Here is a 16,319-nt window from a genome sequence, read left to right on the forward strand (position 1 = left end):
GATTAAAGACCTAAATGTAAGGCCAGAAACTATCAAACTCTTAGAGGAAAACATAGGCAGAACACTCTATGACATAAATCACAGCAAGATCCTTTTTGACCCACCTCCTAGAGAAATGGAAATAAAAACAAATATAAACAAATGGGACCTAATGAAACTTCAAAGCTTTTGCACAGCAAAGGAAACCATAAACAAGACCAAAAGAAACCCTCAGAATGGGAGAAAATAATTGCAAATGAAGCAACTGACAAAGGATTAATCTCCAAAACTTACAAGCAGCTCATGCAGCTCAATAACAAAAAAACAAACAACCCAATCCAAAAATGGGCAGAAAACCTAAATAGACATTTCTCCAAAGAAGATATACAGACTGCCAACAAACACATGAAAGAATGCTCAACATCGTTAATCATTAGAGAAATGCAAATCAAAACTACAATGAGATATCATCTCACACCAGTCAGAATGGCCGTCACCAAAAAATCTAGAAACAATAAATGCTGGAGAGGGTTTGGAGAAAAGGGAACACTCTTGCACTGCTGGTGGGAATGTGAATTGGTTCAGCCACTATGGAGAACAGTATGCAGGTTCCTTAAAAAACTACAAATAGAACTACCATATGACCCAGCAATCCCACTACTGGGCATATACCCTGAGAAAACCAAAATTCAAAAAGAGTCATGTACCAAAATGTTCATTGCAGCTCTATTTACAATAGCCCGGAGATGGAAACAACCTAAGTGCCCATCATCGGATGAATGGATAAAGAAGATGTGGCACATATATACAATGGAATATTACTCAGCCATAAAAAGAAACGAAATTGAGCTATTTATAATGAGGTGGATAGACCTAGAGTCTGTCATACAGAGTAAAGTAAGTCATAAAGAAAAAGACAAATATCGTATGCTAACACATATATATGGAATTTAAGAGAAAAAAATGTCATGAAGAACCTAGGGGTAAGGCAGGAATAAAGACGCAGACCTACTAGAGAACAGACTTGAGGTTATGGGGAGGGGGAAGGGTGAGCTGTGACAAAGTGAGAGAGTGGCATGGACATATATACACTACCAAACGTAAAATAGATAGCTAGTGGGAAGCAGCCGCATAGCACAGTGAGATCAACTCGGTGCTTTGTGACCACCTAGAGCGGTGGGATAGGGAGGGTGGGAGGGAGGGAGACACAAGAGGGAAGAGATATGGGAACGTATGTATATGTATAACTGATTCACTTTGTTATAAAGCAGAAACTAACACACCAGTGTAAAGCAATTATACTCCAATAAAGATGTAAAAAAAAAAAAGATTGGCAGAGTGGACAAAAATAATTCTGAACTATATGCTGCCTACAAGAAACTCACTTCATATATAATGACATCAGTTGAAAGTAAAGGGATAGAAAAAGATACCAGGCAACCTTTAATCAAAAGAAAGCAGGAGTGGCTATATTAATGGCTATATTAATATCCTATAAAGTGGACTTCCACGCAAAGAAAATTACCAGAGACAGAGAAGGACATTACATAATAATTAAAGGGTCAATCCACCAAGACACATTAATCCCCAATGCATCTGCATTCAAACAACAAAGCCGCAAGATGTGAGGCAAATGATAGAACTGACAGGAAGAATTAAAAATTGACAATTTTAGCTGGACACTTCAACACCTCCTTCTCAACAACGAACTGAACAACTATACAGAAAATCAGCAAAGAGAGAATTCAGCAACACCATCAACCAACAGGAGTAAATCAACATTTACAGAAAACTCCTCCCAACATCAGCAGGATATACATTCTTTTCAAGTGACCATGGAACATGTACTAAGACAGACCATATCCTGGGCCATAAAACAAACACCAGTAAATCTAAAGGAACTGAAATTGTATAGAGTATATTCTCTGACCGCTATGGAAACAAACCAGAAATCAATAACAGAATGATAACAGGAAAATCTGCAAACACTTGGAAAGTAAACAACATACTTCTATATAATTCATAGGTCAAATGTGAAGTCTCTAAGCAAATTAAAAATTATATTGAACTACATGAAAAAGAAAACATATCAAAATTTGTGGGACACAGCTAAATCAGTACTAAGAAGGAAACCGATAGCACTAAATGCTTATATTAGAATACAGGAAAAGTCTCAAATCAGTAAACTAAGCTCCCACCTCAAGACATTAAGAGGAGCAAAATGAACCCAAAGCAAGCAGAAGGAAGGTAATAATAAAGTGCAGAAATCAGTGAAATTGAAAACAGAAAGACAATAGGGAAATTCAATGAAACAAAAAGCTTCCTCTTTGAAAAGATCAATAAAACTGACAAATCTCTAGCAAGTCTGACAAAGAAAAAAAGAAAGAAGAGACAAATTTTCAACATCAGGAATGAAATGAGATGTCACCACAGAGCCAGCCTGCAGCCATCAAAAGGATAATAAGGGAATACTATGAAAAATTCTACACACTTAAATTTGACAACTTAGAAGAAATAGATCAATTCCTTAGAAAGCAGAAACTACCACAACATATCCAATACAAAATACATAATTTAAATAGTCCTATAACTATTAAATGAACTGAATTCATAATTTTAAAACTCAAAAAAAGGTTAAAGATAATTAAGCAAAGTGTTTAGTATAGTGACTAGCAGACTAGCTAGTGCTCAATAAACAAGGGCCACTACCATTTTATTTAAATCATCACAACCACTCTTGGGGAAATTGAGGCTTCACAGAGATGAAATCCTTTGCTAAAAAGTAACAGAGTCAGAATTTGAACCCAGATCTGAAGCCAGTGCCATTTCCTCTAGAGTTTAGAGTCCACACCACAGCCACCACCTAGGGGATATGCCAACCAATACTTCCTTTATAGATAGGAAAACTGTAGAGATTTTGCCAAAGCCCCAGACATCAATAAATGCTTGCCAACTAACTTCCTCCACCAGTGTACAGCAATGGTTCTCAAAAGTTAGGGTACATCAGAATCTACCTGCTTGTTAAAATATAGATTGCCAGGTCCCAACCCAAGAATTTGCATTTTTAACAAATTCCCAGTTAATGAACCACATTTTGAGAACAACAGTGTACAGTAATGATATGTTAGCCCACCCATCCCCCAAAATCAGAAGCTGTCACACTCTACAGAAAGGGAAGGAACTGAGACAGAATAATGCTCTAAATCAGTGGCTCTGAGAGTAGCCTCCGCTCACATACTGAATCAGAAACCCTGCAAGTGGAGCCTACCTATCTCATCTTTTAAGAGGTCTTCCAAGTAATTCTGATACACCCTAAAGTTTGAGAACCACTGCTCTACAAATCAAAATGCTCTTCAAAATCCAGTCCTTTACAATAGAGGAATGGAGCTATACCATTTTTTTCCCACTTTTGAGAACCTGGGCTCTGGAGCCAGATAATTCTAAGTTCAAATCCAGACTCAGAAAGTAACTTAACCTCCATGAGATCCAGATTCTCACCAGCAAAATGGAATAGTCACCTTCCTTGCTATAACCTTACCAGGAAGTAACATGGCATTACTAATCCCCAACTGGACTTTAAGAAATCTGGCCTATAGAAGTCATCAGAGATGTGAACAGATTTATATCATCTATAGGCATTTGTGGGCTTAACTATTGTGAACAACCGTGAAAAGTCCACGATATTTAGTAATTTTCAATTATGCTAAAGTACAGACTTAACTAGAGCACTATGAGCCTGGTGTGTGTCTGTGTGTGTGTGTGTCTGTGTGTGTGTGTGCGCGCGCGCGCGCACGTGCGCACGCACGCAATGCACTGAGTAAGCAAGAACAGCCACCCACCAAGGACCTGATTCTCAGCTGGCTTCCTTATTCTCTGGCAGCCCATAGAGAAAAGCATGATAAGAGATAAAAGCTTGGTCACTTTCACAGGAAAAACAATTAAGGCAGTTAACTTATGTCAGGGTGTGCACAGAAACACAGGACTCACCACAGAAATGTGATTAAGGAGGGGCCTGGCCCATAAATCCATTTCCATATTTGTAAATTTGGAATTCTTAAAGGCCTCAGTGGTGTTCCTTGTAAGTGTCAAGTCTCTACTATGCAAAGATGTTCACCGCAATGTTTTCTTTTGTTTCAACAAGCACCCAAATAAAAATGCAAAACATTTCCAGAACCCCCAAAGTTTCCCTCACATCATAGTATTATTTATAATATAAAAAAGCAGAAATAACCTAAGTATCCAACCTCAGAGGAAATGACCAAGTAACTGATGATACAGATATATGATGGGATATCAGAAATCAGATCAATATTTAATGACCTTCACTTTATAATGTTAAGTAGGAATAAAAATCACGTTACAAAATGGTACTTATAATACAATCCCATGTTGTAAAATATATGTTTATATTCTAAGTCAAATGATGGGAGTTAATGCAACAAAAAAATTAAACAGTAGATTGTCCTGGATAGTAGGCTCACGGATGATTTTTATTTCCTTCTTTATTCTTTTTCTGTATGTTCTACAATGAGCATGTCTCACTTACATAGTCAGGGTAATTTTTTTATTATTATTTAAAAAAGAAATACCTAACTTTCAGGCTTGGATGTGGATTAGATGAGATAAATGTATGCCAAGTCTCTGTCATGGGGCCTGGAACACAGTAAGTACTCAGGAAGCATTCATTCCTGTTTCCTGTTCCCAGACTGCAGAGTTAGGGTCTCTGTATTGTGGTAGGAGTTCACTTTCCAGGTTTAAGCCTACACAATCCAAAGCAAGGGCCACAGGCAACAGCTTTTTTCAAGACAACTCATTCATTTGTTCATTCAAAAATGTATTCAGGGGGCTTCCCTGGTGGCGCAGTGGTTGAGAGTCCGTCTGCCGATGCAGGGGACACGGGTTCGTGCCCCGGTCCGGGAAGATCCTACATGCCGCGGAGAGGCTAGGCCCGTGAGCCATGGCTGCTGAGCCTGCGCGTCCGGAGCCTGTGCTCCGCAACAGGAGAGGCCACAACAGTGAGAGGCCCGCGTACCGCAAAAAAAAAAAAAAAAAAAAAAAAAAAATGTACTCAGAATCTATTATACGTTTAGCATTGAACTAGGTTCTGAGGATACCAAACATGAAAAGCTGACATCTCTGCCCTCAGGCAGCTCTTGCTAATGAGTGACACAGACGTATTTATAACTATGATATGATGAAATAATCACTTTCAATAAGGATGTACACAAAGTGCCATGGGAACATGACACACAGTAATACTCAACAAAGATCAGCTGAATATGAATTTGGACGTGCTGCACAGGGCAGTCCCTGCTAAGAGCAGAATTTTAGCAGCACCAACACCTTCAGTTTGGTCTTGGGTGTGATAGCAGGAACAGCTCCTTTGGAGGGGACTAATGATAACTGAAAATTCTAGAATCTAACAACATGCAACAGGAGGAGGACGCCATACACTGTTTTGTTGTACTCTAATGTACAAATCCCTCTCATGGTTTTCTTTCCAGAGCTGGGATATAAGTCTCAATAATGGGATAATATTACAGGTTTATTCCACACACTAACCTCTCTGGAATCCTGGGTGACAGGTGCTTATGTGCACACATGTTTAGCTGGAGGGAATTCATTAGTGGTTTTACTCCTACTGTTTTACCCAACATCTCCTCTGCTTAATTCAATTTAGCTGGATGGTTCTTCAGATAAATACTGTAGAAATAAAATACTATTGCATTTCTGCCTCCATTTACTGAGTGCATGCAAAATGCTTTAAGTAAACAGGAAGGATGTATTAGATATACTTCATGGGTGAAAACAGAGGCTCAGAGAGGCAAAGCAACTTGCCCAAGGTCACTCTGATAATAAGTTGCAAAACCACAACTCAAATCCATGTTTGTTGGACTCAAATATCTCAAAAATGCAGTACCGTCTCCCCCAAAGCCAGCATCTGAGGCAAAACAAAATTGCCAGAATACAAAAATGATACATTCTTTGTGGCTGGAAAGAAAATATTTTTCTAAGGGAAAAAAAACAAAGAAACAGAAGAAGGGTACAAAGAAGAAATACATATGGGAAAAGAAAAAAGAGGAGAAACCAGAGGCCAATGTCAGCTAGGCCCTAGTCTGCAAGGAAGGACGTAAGAATCTGGGTCTGGGAGATGGGTTGGTGTTAACTGTCTGCAAGAGAGGGGAAATAAGTTTCTGAGCAGGAACCTGAACCAGAGTTGAGAAAGGAGCAAGTGAGCACCTGGTCTCTACACCCTGTCCAGCGTGCCCTGCCCTCCTTACCTGCCATGAAACCAGTCCTGGCACATGTCACACTCGATCATGAAGCGGGTGACATCGTAAGGCAGCCGACAGAGGCAATACACCGGTACCGAGGCCATCTTCGCCTGGCCTTGGAGCGTTCTGCGGTGGGCCAGGTTCTCAGCGTCAAAGGGAGCGGGAGGCGGCAGCACGCGTTCTCTCTGGACGAAGGCTGGGCACAAACAACACTTTTTACAGAGTGAATCAGGTCCCTCAGCTCACAAATGGGCAGTTACCGCTGCCGGGATGCAACACAGCTGGTGCGGCTGTAGGGGGCAATCGGAGAAAGTCCACCGGCCGCCAGAATTTCTTTAACAAATAAAGAACGGCGCTCTGCCGTCGAGGCTTTTTTTCCCTCCTTACCTCCTTCAGCCCCCAGGGTCAGTGATAACTTCTTTCCGGGTTTCAGGGAAAGATCTGATGCCTTTTCAGGAAGGTTCTTTAATCCCTCACTGCACCCTCTCCTTGTTAGCAACCTTGTTTCCCAGGGCTCTCAATATTTATTATGACACAAAGCATAGCCTAGAGGATGAGGCTGGGGGTACCTCAGAAAAAGCCACTTCTCTCACCCCCAAAATAGACGCAACTAGAGAGAGATGAGGGATCCTTGTAAGTCCTCAGATTACTCGACAATTACCTCGATGTCTTCAGCAACGAGGCAGACAAGACTAGGCGCCCAACTCAAATCACAGTTCTGGGGTTCTGTTGTGAGAGTTTAAATGATCTGCTCCTTCACTCTCAAAATCATTCCATCCCCGACCAATCGGGAGTCTCATCACCCCAACAACTGAAATAAATCTCAACCTCAAAACTGATCAGCTCACCCTCTACTTCAAAGACGACAGGGTTCTTATTGCACCCCCAAAACTCGAAAGGATCGCTTCAAAATCCCTGAAACTGACTAGAATTTCCTCACACTCCTGCAACCAAGCCAGGATTTTCCTCCCACAGCTCTTAAACTGGCAGGTATCTCCTCACAGCCCCCTCAAACTGACCAAGACTCCCCTGTCCCCCAAAACTGACAGGGATCTCGTCACAGATCCCAAGAGTGACAGGAATATCCTTGCAGCCCCCGAAACTTACGAGAATCTCTTCACGCCTCCCAAACTGACAGGAACCTCCTCACGCCCCAAACCTGACAAGAACGTATTCGGTCCGGAACCCTACAGGGACCTCCTCATCTGCAAAGCCGCAGGGATTCCTCACGCCCGCTGAGCTCAGTTCCACCGAAGCGCCGGCGGCCGGGCTCGCTCCGGAGCTTCTCAGCGCCTCGCTCAGCGAAGGTTCGGCCAGCAGTTCCGGCCCCACAGGCGACGCGCACCGAATTCTGGGATCGTCACGGCAACGCAGCGAACCTCTCTCGCCTTACACTCGAGCCACCCGCTGGGTCGCGCGGCCCTGGCCGACCTGCGGTTGCTTCAGGGCAATTTTCTCCACAGCTCTGCCCCAGGCCCGGCTGTTAGGGCCTACTGGAGCCCGCGGCTCGGGCCTAGTCCGGCGGCCGCCTGACGAACAGGCAAGCGGCGGCGTCGCTGGGCTGGCAGGAGATCGCCGCGAGCAAACCAACGAGGAAGGAGATGAACCGGCGGCCCAGTTGGAGAAAAACAGCCCGAAAAATCGCCGGGAGAAGCCCGGTGGCGGTGATAGGCAATTCAGAGTAGTCAATAAAGTTTATTCAAAACAACGAGGAAGTTGAGGCGGAGAGGGGAGGAGAAATACGGGGTAAACAGCTACCATGTTGAGAGTGGCGGTGCCGCCGCGGGTAGGCGACCCGACCGCCATCTTATGAAGGCCGGACACGCGAGGTAACCGCGGCACAGGCGGGGAAGGGCGGGCCCCGGCTCCCGCGTGACGCCATCGGGGGCGGAGCGTCACCTTGAGAAAGGGGGCGGGGCTCGGCCACCTTTGGACCCGCTCGACTCCCCAGGTACCCAATCGACGCTGAGAACCCGGAACCGAAAGGCGGGGAGGCCGCCATCTTAGGCGAGGCAGGCGCTTGGCTCCATTTTGAGTGGGGCCAGAGCCTTCCCCGCCTTCGCCTTTCCCCTACTCCGGGCGAGCAGGGAGTTAAGCACCCGCCCCCCACCAACATCACTGACACACTGTAACTCATTCTCTCCCCTCCTCCCCAGACACACACACCCTCCCCTCACACACCCTACATACACACACACACACACACACACACACACACCCTCCCCTCACACACACACACACACACACTCCCACCCCTCATACACACACCCTCCCCTCACACACACACACACTCCCACCCCTCATACACACACCCTCTCCTCACACATACACACCCTCCCTTCACACACACTCCCTCCCCTCACACACACACACACACACCCTACACACACACACATACACTCCCACCCCTCATACACACACCCTCTCCTCACACATACACACCCTCCTTTCACACACACTCCCTACACACACACACACACACACACACACACACACACACACTCCCCTCCTCCCCGCCAGCTTTATCCTCTTACGAGAAGAGGTGAACTCTTTGACTGTGCTCCGCAAACTTAATAGGTGGCGGCGGGGGGCGGGCCTTTGGCCCGGTTGGAGGCGGGGCTAGTACTCACAGGTTCCCGTTCATTGAGCACCTTCAGCTGGCCAGCCTCTTTCATACGGTCTCCGGGTCGTTTACTCTTCACCCTGCAAGGGAAGCTCTGTTATTATCCCAGCGAGAGGAAACGCGCTTAGGGAAGCCAAATGGCTTAAGTTTCAGAACCGGGAAGTTGTTGAACCTTGCACCCTCTACTATCCCCCCACCCCCGCGTCCTTCCCTGGGTCCCTTGATCGTAATTCCTCCGTAAATCCTCTGTCCCCAGCTCCCTCTGAACTCTCTCTTCTTTGACCCCACCCCAGTTCAGTTTAGTTCAGTTCAAATACAGTTCAAGGATTTCCATGCACCTGTCCCACGATTTTCTGACTACAGCCTGAGGGTGGGGTGGGAGAAGAGGTTGAATGAGTGGAACTCCACACACATGCTTCAAGGTGGCGCTGGTTTTCTCAGACATTCTAGAATATTCTCTAGGAATACTCTTACTATTTCATTTTCTTAGGGTCCAACTGCTTTAGAAAAGGAAATGTGTGTGTGCACACCAGTTTCCTAAGTGATGGTGGGTTAGGCCCTGGGGATACAATGATGAAAAAGAGGAACTCTGCGGTGGGAGATTGCCAGCCAGTGCAGGAGACAAACTTGCAGGTAAACAGTTGGAATACAGCATCTAGTAAGCACACAGATACCTCTTGCAAAGTTCAGAATGAGGCTAAGAAAGTGCCTCAGAAGCTGCTTGCTGCTGTCAAGGAAGATTTCAGAGAGACTTGGAGGGTATATAAAAGTTCACTAAATTAACAAGAACGTTGTATATAAAGTGTAAGGCCAACTGGCCCGAGGCAGGGGAACGCAATCAGATTCACAGGTTGCATCAGACCGAAACTCTCCGGACCACCCAGCTCCAGAAACTGACCTGGAGACTTTCCGGACCACCCAGTTCCAGGAACTGACCTGGGGACTTTCCACCCGGCCCAGCCTTCCCGCCTTTCGAGGGGCGGGACTAACGGTCCCAAGACTGATGCAACCAGCACCAGATAATGCCACGATACCCGAAGAGACCACCAAATAAGGAATACCCTGCGCCCTCCCAGATTCACCACACCCCTTTCCCTTCTTCCCCTATAAAATCTTGCCCAACCCTCGCCCGGGTGCGACTTCTCTGGCCCCTTTCTCTCGGACCAGTGAACCTCGCCCGGGAGCGCTCCCTAATAAAGCTCACTTGAAGCTTTCCTCTGTTTCGCGGTGCCGTTTGTTAAGATCCAACCTTACATAAAGGATTATCATGTACAGATGCATGGATGGACATGGGAAAACATTTACAAAAAGAAGTTGAATGTTAGATTTTATCCTGTAAGCAATAAGAAACCATTGTAGGTTTTTGAGCAAAAGCAACAGAGTCACATTTGTGGCTTAGCCAGAGGACAATCCAGGTTTAGCGGGACCTGAAACTTGTACAGTTTGTGAGGTAGGATTTCATTAAGAAAAGAATATAGACTTGTGAATACAAAATTATGTTCAAGGTAGACAGAGTATTTCTAGAAGTCATTCCTACACCTGGGTAATAACTATAAATAGAAGCGGTAAAAACACAAATGTCCCCACTAAACCCAAACTAAATGTATCCCGCAAATCAACTTCCACTTAGATGGATCTCAAAAATGTCTGAGGCAGCTCCAGCACCACCTAATACAAGGAAAATGTGACCAGGAAAACTCTCAGTGGGAAGGGACAGCAATTTTAACCAATTGTGGTTTAAATATATTTTGCAAACTTTATAAAACAATCGACCATGTGACCATACGGTAAGTGACAAACCCTGCAGCTTAAGCTTTCTTAGCTAAACAAAAAGGCAGGAGGGTGTTCGCTTCAGCAGCACATATATTAACATTGAAATGACAGAAGATTAGCATGGCCCCTGTACAAGTTTGACATGCAAATTTATGAAGCATTCCATAATAAATGAGAGAAAAAGGGGAGAGGCAGAGAGGAGGAGGCAGTCGCAGTAGTCATGAAAATAAGATGAGGCCTGAATCAGAATAGTTGCAGCAGGGGTAAAAAATGATCAGATAAGTGGGATATTTTGGAGGTTGAATAGGCTGGGCTAGGAGACTAATTGAAAATAGTGGGTGAATGAGTGAAAGGAGTGTGAGTTCGTTTCTAGGTTGGGTGTCATTTCTGGATGATGGTGCCATTGACTGAGCCAGGGTACACAGAAGAAAAAGCAGTTTTCGTGGGGAAGAAGAGACTAAGTTCAGTGTGGAGTATGTTGAGTTAAGGTGTATGTGGAACATTAATTCACTCACCCAACAATTCTTTGTTGAGCATCTACTATGCACTAGGCACTACAGTGAGGATGTAGCAGTAACCCAGAGGCACTAGGTGTGAGGATGTAGCAGTAACCCAGATAAGGTCCTGGCCTTCATGGTGCTAATATTCTTCATGGGGATCAGTCAATAATCAAAACAAATACAATTTCATTCATATATTTATTGAGCACCTACTATATACAAGGTACTGTTCTAGGCACTGGGGATTCAGACAAGGTCCCTGCCCTCCTGTGATTCACATTCCAGAGAGGGAGACAGACAATAAAGTGAGTCAAATAAGATAATTTCAAACTGCAGTGAGTGCTATGATGAAAATAAAACAAGTTATGAGACAGAGAAAGATTTAAATAGATGGTAGTCTATTTCAGACAGTCAAGGAAGGCCTCTTAGAGAAGCTGGCATATGAGTGGAAGACCTGAATAACAGGAAGAGCTGGCCAGGGACAGGGTAGGAGGAATAAAAGTACAAAGTCCCTAATTTGGTGGTGGGGGCCAGTTCAGGGCACTCTCTCAGTAATACCTCCTGAGCATTTATTTATGATGGACTGGGTGGGGTATGGGTGGGGTTTTGGGGTGGCATCTCCAGACATGAGTAAGAGACCCTGTGTATACCCTTAAGGAGTATACAATCTAATGAGGGAAGCAAGGTTCAATGAACAATAACAGGCTGAAAAAGATCAAACCCTAAGTGCTACCTAGAGGTATGAACAACATGTGTAGGAACAAAAAGGTAGCCACAATTAGTTCAAACATATTCAGTGAGTGTGTCAGGAAAGGCTTCACAGGAGGTGGCATTTGACCCAGGTACAGTGGTACCCACCCCTAAAAGCTCTCCCCCAGTGATATTGGGTAGTAGAGTTGGGGGGTAAAGGATAACGGGGAAGGCAAAGCTGTCAGGGGGTTGAATCCGAGGCAGTTAGATTTGCTGACAAAGGAACTCACACTGCCATGGATGGGAGGCAGCCAGCTGTTGCCCTAGAAATATGTGCTCTAGTTGTGTCTCACATCAGTGCATGATCTGAACTGACCGCCATAGTACAAGGCTGCCCTGGAAACTTTCTTCCTCTACCCCACCTTCACTTAACAGCTGTAAACATTTACTTTTAATTACATAGGCAATAGTATATGCATTTCCGTTGTAAATAAATATCCAAACAGGCTGAAGATGCCCCGACCACCACTCAATCCCTGCTTACTTTCCTAGAGGGAACCTCAGCGAGCTCTTTTCCAATTCATCTCTCTGCATATAAGTACATATAACTGTTGAGAGGAAAAATGATGAGGGCCAAAGTGGACTATAAAATACATGAAGAAAGATGGCGAAAAATGGGAAAACATTACATGAGGAAGAACAGACTTGCTCCAAAACGGACTTGAAAGTACAAAGACAGTGAAAACAAAGGACAAAATAATGACAAATAACATTATCTGAGAAGTTACTGTGCGCTAAGCACTGTTCTAACCTCTTTACATGCATTAACTCACTCAATCCTTACAGCAACCCCATGAGGTAGGTACTAGTACTATCCCCATTTTATGGATGAGGAAGCTGAGTGTAGAGACTTTAAACCACCTGCTCGAGGCCACATAGCTAGTATGTATGCAAGCTGGGGTTCCTGGCAATACAGGGCCATACTCCAGGCTTTTCACCACTCCTTGTGTGAATCTAACAGCAACTGGTAGCTCTAAGATCCATGTCATAGGGAAAGGTGATCGACAGTTCTTTGCATAATTTGAATCACAGAAGCAAAATATGGTTTACACTCACTTGGAATAAAAACTAGCAGGATGGTCCCCCAGGTACCAAACTAGGTAGCTGAGAACACCAACCCACTCCTCCAGGGCCAGCTTTAGGGGTGTGCCACCTGTATAGAGCTCTGCTCCCAGAAAGGATTTCAGGCTTGATTTAATGCTCTCCTGTCATTGTCTTGACATTCTTAATAATTTTATCTTTGAACCTGTGTCTTGTAAGTATAGTCCAGTGTGACAGTGGAGCATACACATGAGTAGAAGAGATACACTGGGTGGCAGTGAGCAGAGCCTGTGGGCACGGCAGGTGATGTGCATGCTGAGCAGTTGGCCAGGCCGCCTGGCATATACAAGCACATCTGGGGCAGTCTGGGGCCCCATGGGGCCTGGAGCGGGGGGCATTGGGGGACATTGGGCCAGTGACAATGGTGGCAGGAGTAGCATAAGCAGTAGCAGGGGTGGCAGTAGCCATAGCCCTGAGAGAAAGGACAGCCTCTGCATGGGGGCAGTGATGGGACCTGTGGTGAGAGGGAATCTTGCCCTTATGTCAACAGAGCCTGTCCCTGCAGCATGTGCACAAATATTAACTCTGGCCTGAGCACTGGGACAGGAACTTCTGGCACTCAGGCAGTAAACTTTGTCAGTAAATTATTACAAAATAAAAACGTACTCACAGACATTGAAGTAAAGTACATCACGGGAGGTTATTAGAATTCTTTGAGGGGTTTTACAGCAGTCCCCAAGCTTTTTGGCACCAGGGACTGCTTTCGTGGAAAACAATTTTTCCACGGAGGGGGGCGGGGGGGGCGGGAATGGCTCAGGTGGTAATGCGAGTGATGAGGAGCGGCAGATGAAGCTTCACTCTCGTCTGCAGCTCATCTCCTGCTGTGCGGCTCTGTGGTTGGGGACCCCTGGTTTAGAAAAACTCATTTTGAAAACTAGTGCAAAATTGCAAAGCAAATATCCACAGACTAGGAAATGGAAATTAAATTTAAAGATCATCAAAGTAGACACAGATGAAGGCTTTGGATGAACCAATTATTAATGAGGAAGACAATTTAAAAGTGTTTTCCTTAAATTGAAGATATAGTGGTAGAATGCATAAAAAGGTGTTTTGAATTATAAATAAATAATGAAGCCATTTTCATTCCTTGTATGACCTTGTCTTAGTCTGTTCAGGCTGCTATAACAAAATTGCCATAGACTGGGTGGCCAATGAACAGATTTATTTCTTAAGGTTCTGGAGGCTGGGAGGTTCAAAATCAAGGTGCTGGCACATTCAGTGTCTGGTGAGAGCCCACTTTCTGGTTCATAGATGGTGATCTTCTTGCTGTGTGGGAGAAAGGGTGAAGAAGCTCTTTGGGGCTCTTTTATAAGGGCACTAATCTCATTGATAAGAGCCCCACTCTCAAGACCTAATCACCTACCAAAGGCCCCACCTCCTAGTACCATCACGTTGTGGGGGTTAGGATTTCAACATGACTTTGGGGGACGGGGACACAAGCATTCAGTCTATAGCATACCTCCACAAGTTACAGGAAATGTCAGAGGAAACGTTAAATGCCATTGTATAAATTTATATTTAAAATTAGATTCAGATTTAGACAAAACTGATCTGTATGTAGAGTTAAATCTTTTTTAGAAACATTGTTCTACAAGAATCATCAGATCTAGATGTATGAAAATTTGTATTTTGAAATAATTTATCAGGAATCTATCCCAATGTTGTCACAGCCTACAATAAACAGTGCCAGTAACAGTTGCATCAGTAGAAAGCTCCTTCTCAAAATGAAAAGTTATCAAACATTTGCAATCTTGACTGATGTTACCTTCAATCATACTGGTTCAAAACGAGGTTGCCAAAAATATAGATTTGATGATTAAATAATTGAATTTGCAGAAAAGTGAGCCAGAAAAATCTTATGATCAATCGAGGTATCATATTAATAACGTTATTATTTATTTTACTGAATAAATTATGATAAAAATATTGTTCTGCAATTCGTAAGTTTATGTTGTTATTCATGTATCACTATTATCCCTATTATGATTTTTTCTTGTTCTTTTTTTTGCGGTACGTGGGCCTCTCACCGTTGTGGCCTCTCCCGTTGCGGAGCACAGGCTCCGGACGCGCAGGCCCAGCGGCCATGGCTCACGGGCGCAGCCGCTCCGCGGCATGTGGGATCTTCCTGGACCGGGGCACGAACCCGTGTCCCCTGCATCGGCAGGTGGACTCTCAACCACTGCGCCACCAGGGAAGCCCCCTATTATGTTTTATAAGTAACAAAATATTTATAAAGAAAAAACCTTTTATTTTAGTGCCTTTAACTGCATTTCCCACCTCTCCCCTGGTTTTTGAACAGGGAACCCTCCATTTTCATTTTGCACTGGGCCCTACAAATTATGTAGCAGGCTCCCACTCCTGCTGGATGGTAATCGTGAGATGATTTGAAGGGATTGTAGCCACTCAAACAGCCTTACTGCTCTAAACAAACTCCTTTCCACTGGGAGTAGGGGATGAGGGTGGGTAGAGATAAGATGTCAACACAGAAAAATGGAGGTTAGTGTGGATATCTATCATTTTCACGTGAACAGGATGATACTGTCCAATATCATTTGGCCAATTACTTTCTTCACTTGGCAACATCTTGGAGATCTTTCTGCAAGGAAATCAACCTTGTTCTTTTTTGAATTCCTGTTCAGGGAATTCCATAATTTGGATGGGTCTTGATTTATTTCTCCACTCCCCTGATGGATATTTAAAGTGGCTTTAGGGCTTCCCTGGTGACGCAGTGGTTGCGAGTCCGCCTGCCGATGTAGGGGACGCGGGTTCGTGCCCCAGTCCAGGAAGATCCCACATGCCGCGGAGCGGCTAGGCCCATGAGCCATGGCCGCTGAGCCTGCACGTTCGGAGCCTGTGCTCCGCAACGGGAGAGGCCACAACAGTGAGAGGCCCACGTACCGCAAAAAAAAATAATAAATAAAAAAAAATAAAGTGGTTTTATTTTTCAGTAATACAGAGCTACAGTGAACATACCAGTAGGGGCCTCCTTGTGTACAGGCATGTTTCTGTAGGGGGACACTCACAAGTGAGTTGCTGGGCCACTTTCAATCTTAATTGCATACTGCCAAATTGCCTTTCAAAAGCATTGTGCCAGTTTTCACTCCCATCAGCAGTGTATTTTCACATTTCCTAAGACTCTGACCTTTAAACTCTTTGCCAATCTGATGGAGAAAAAAAATGGTAACTCGTGTTTGTTTTTAACTCTGCATTTTCCCTCACTAGTGCAGTTGAATGTCTTTTTATATGATGTGTATTGGCCCATCCTCTGTGAACTTTCTGTAACCTTTGCCTAGTTTTTCTTACAGGTTTATTTATTTT

The 16,319-nt window shown here is 44.4% G+C and overlaps 2 protein-coding genes and 1 non-coding gene across 11 annotated transcripts in view; 1 reads left to right on the plus strand and 2 right to left on the minus strand.

The window, feature by feature from the left end:
* The window catches only part of PHF8 (PHD finger protein 8), a 99,516-nt gene extending 90,476 nt beyond the window's left edge, over window positions 1–9,040 (minus strand). Inside the window, exons 1-2 of one of the 6 annotated variants that reach the window (XM_033414827.2) lie at window positions 8,885–9,040; window positions 6,261–6,450 (exon numbers count right to left, since the gene is read on the minus strand). In XM_033414827.2, the coding sequence (XP_033270718.1) occupies window positions 6,261–6,358 (98 nt within the window). In that variant the 5' untranslated portion in view covers window positions 6,359–6,450; window positions 8,885–9,040. Of the gene's footprint in view, window positions 1–6,260; window positions 6,451–7,361; window positions 8,359–8,884 lie in introns of those variants that run through there. The other 5 variants (XM_004284767.4, XM_004284766.4, XM_033414828.2 and 2 more) reach the window with 5 other exon arrangements.
* FAM120C (family with sequence similarity 120C) overlaps window positions 1–16,319 on the minus strand; it is a 330,565-nt gene that overhangs the window by 162,283 nt on the left and 151,963 nt on the right. The window lies entirely within an intron of this gene.
* On the plus strand, window positions 10,720–10,822 carry LOC117198400 (U6 spliceosomal RNA). The gene has a single exon (XR_004479557.1). It is a non-coding gene; the product is annotated as a U6 spliceosomal RNA (small nuclear RNA).

This window comes from Orcinus orca, chromosome X (assembly GCF_937001465.1).
Source record: "Orcinus orca chromosome X, mOrcOrc1.1, whole genome shotgun sequence".
Classification (NCBI taxonomy): Eukaryota; Metazoa; Chordata; class Mammalia; order Artiodactyla; family Delphinidae; genus Orcinus; species Orcinus orca.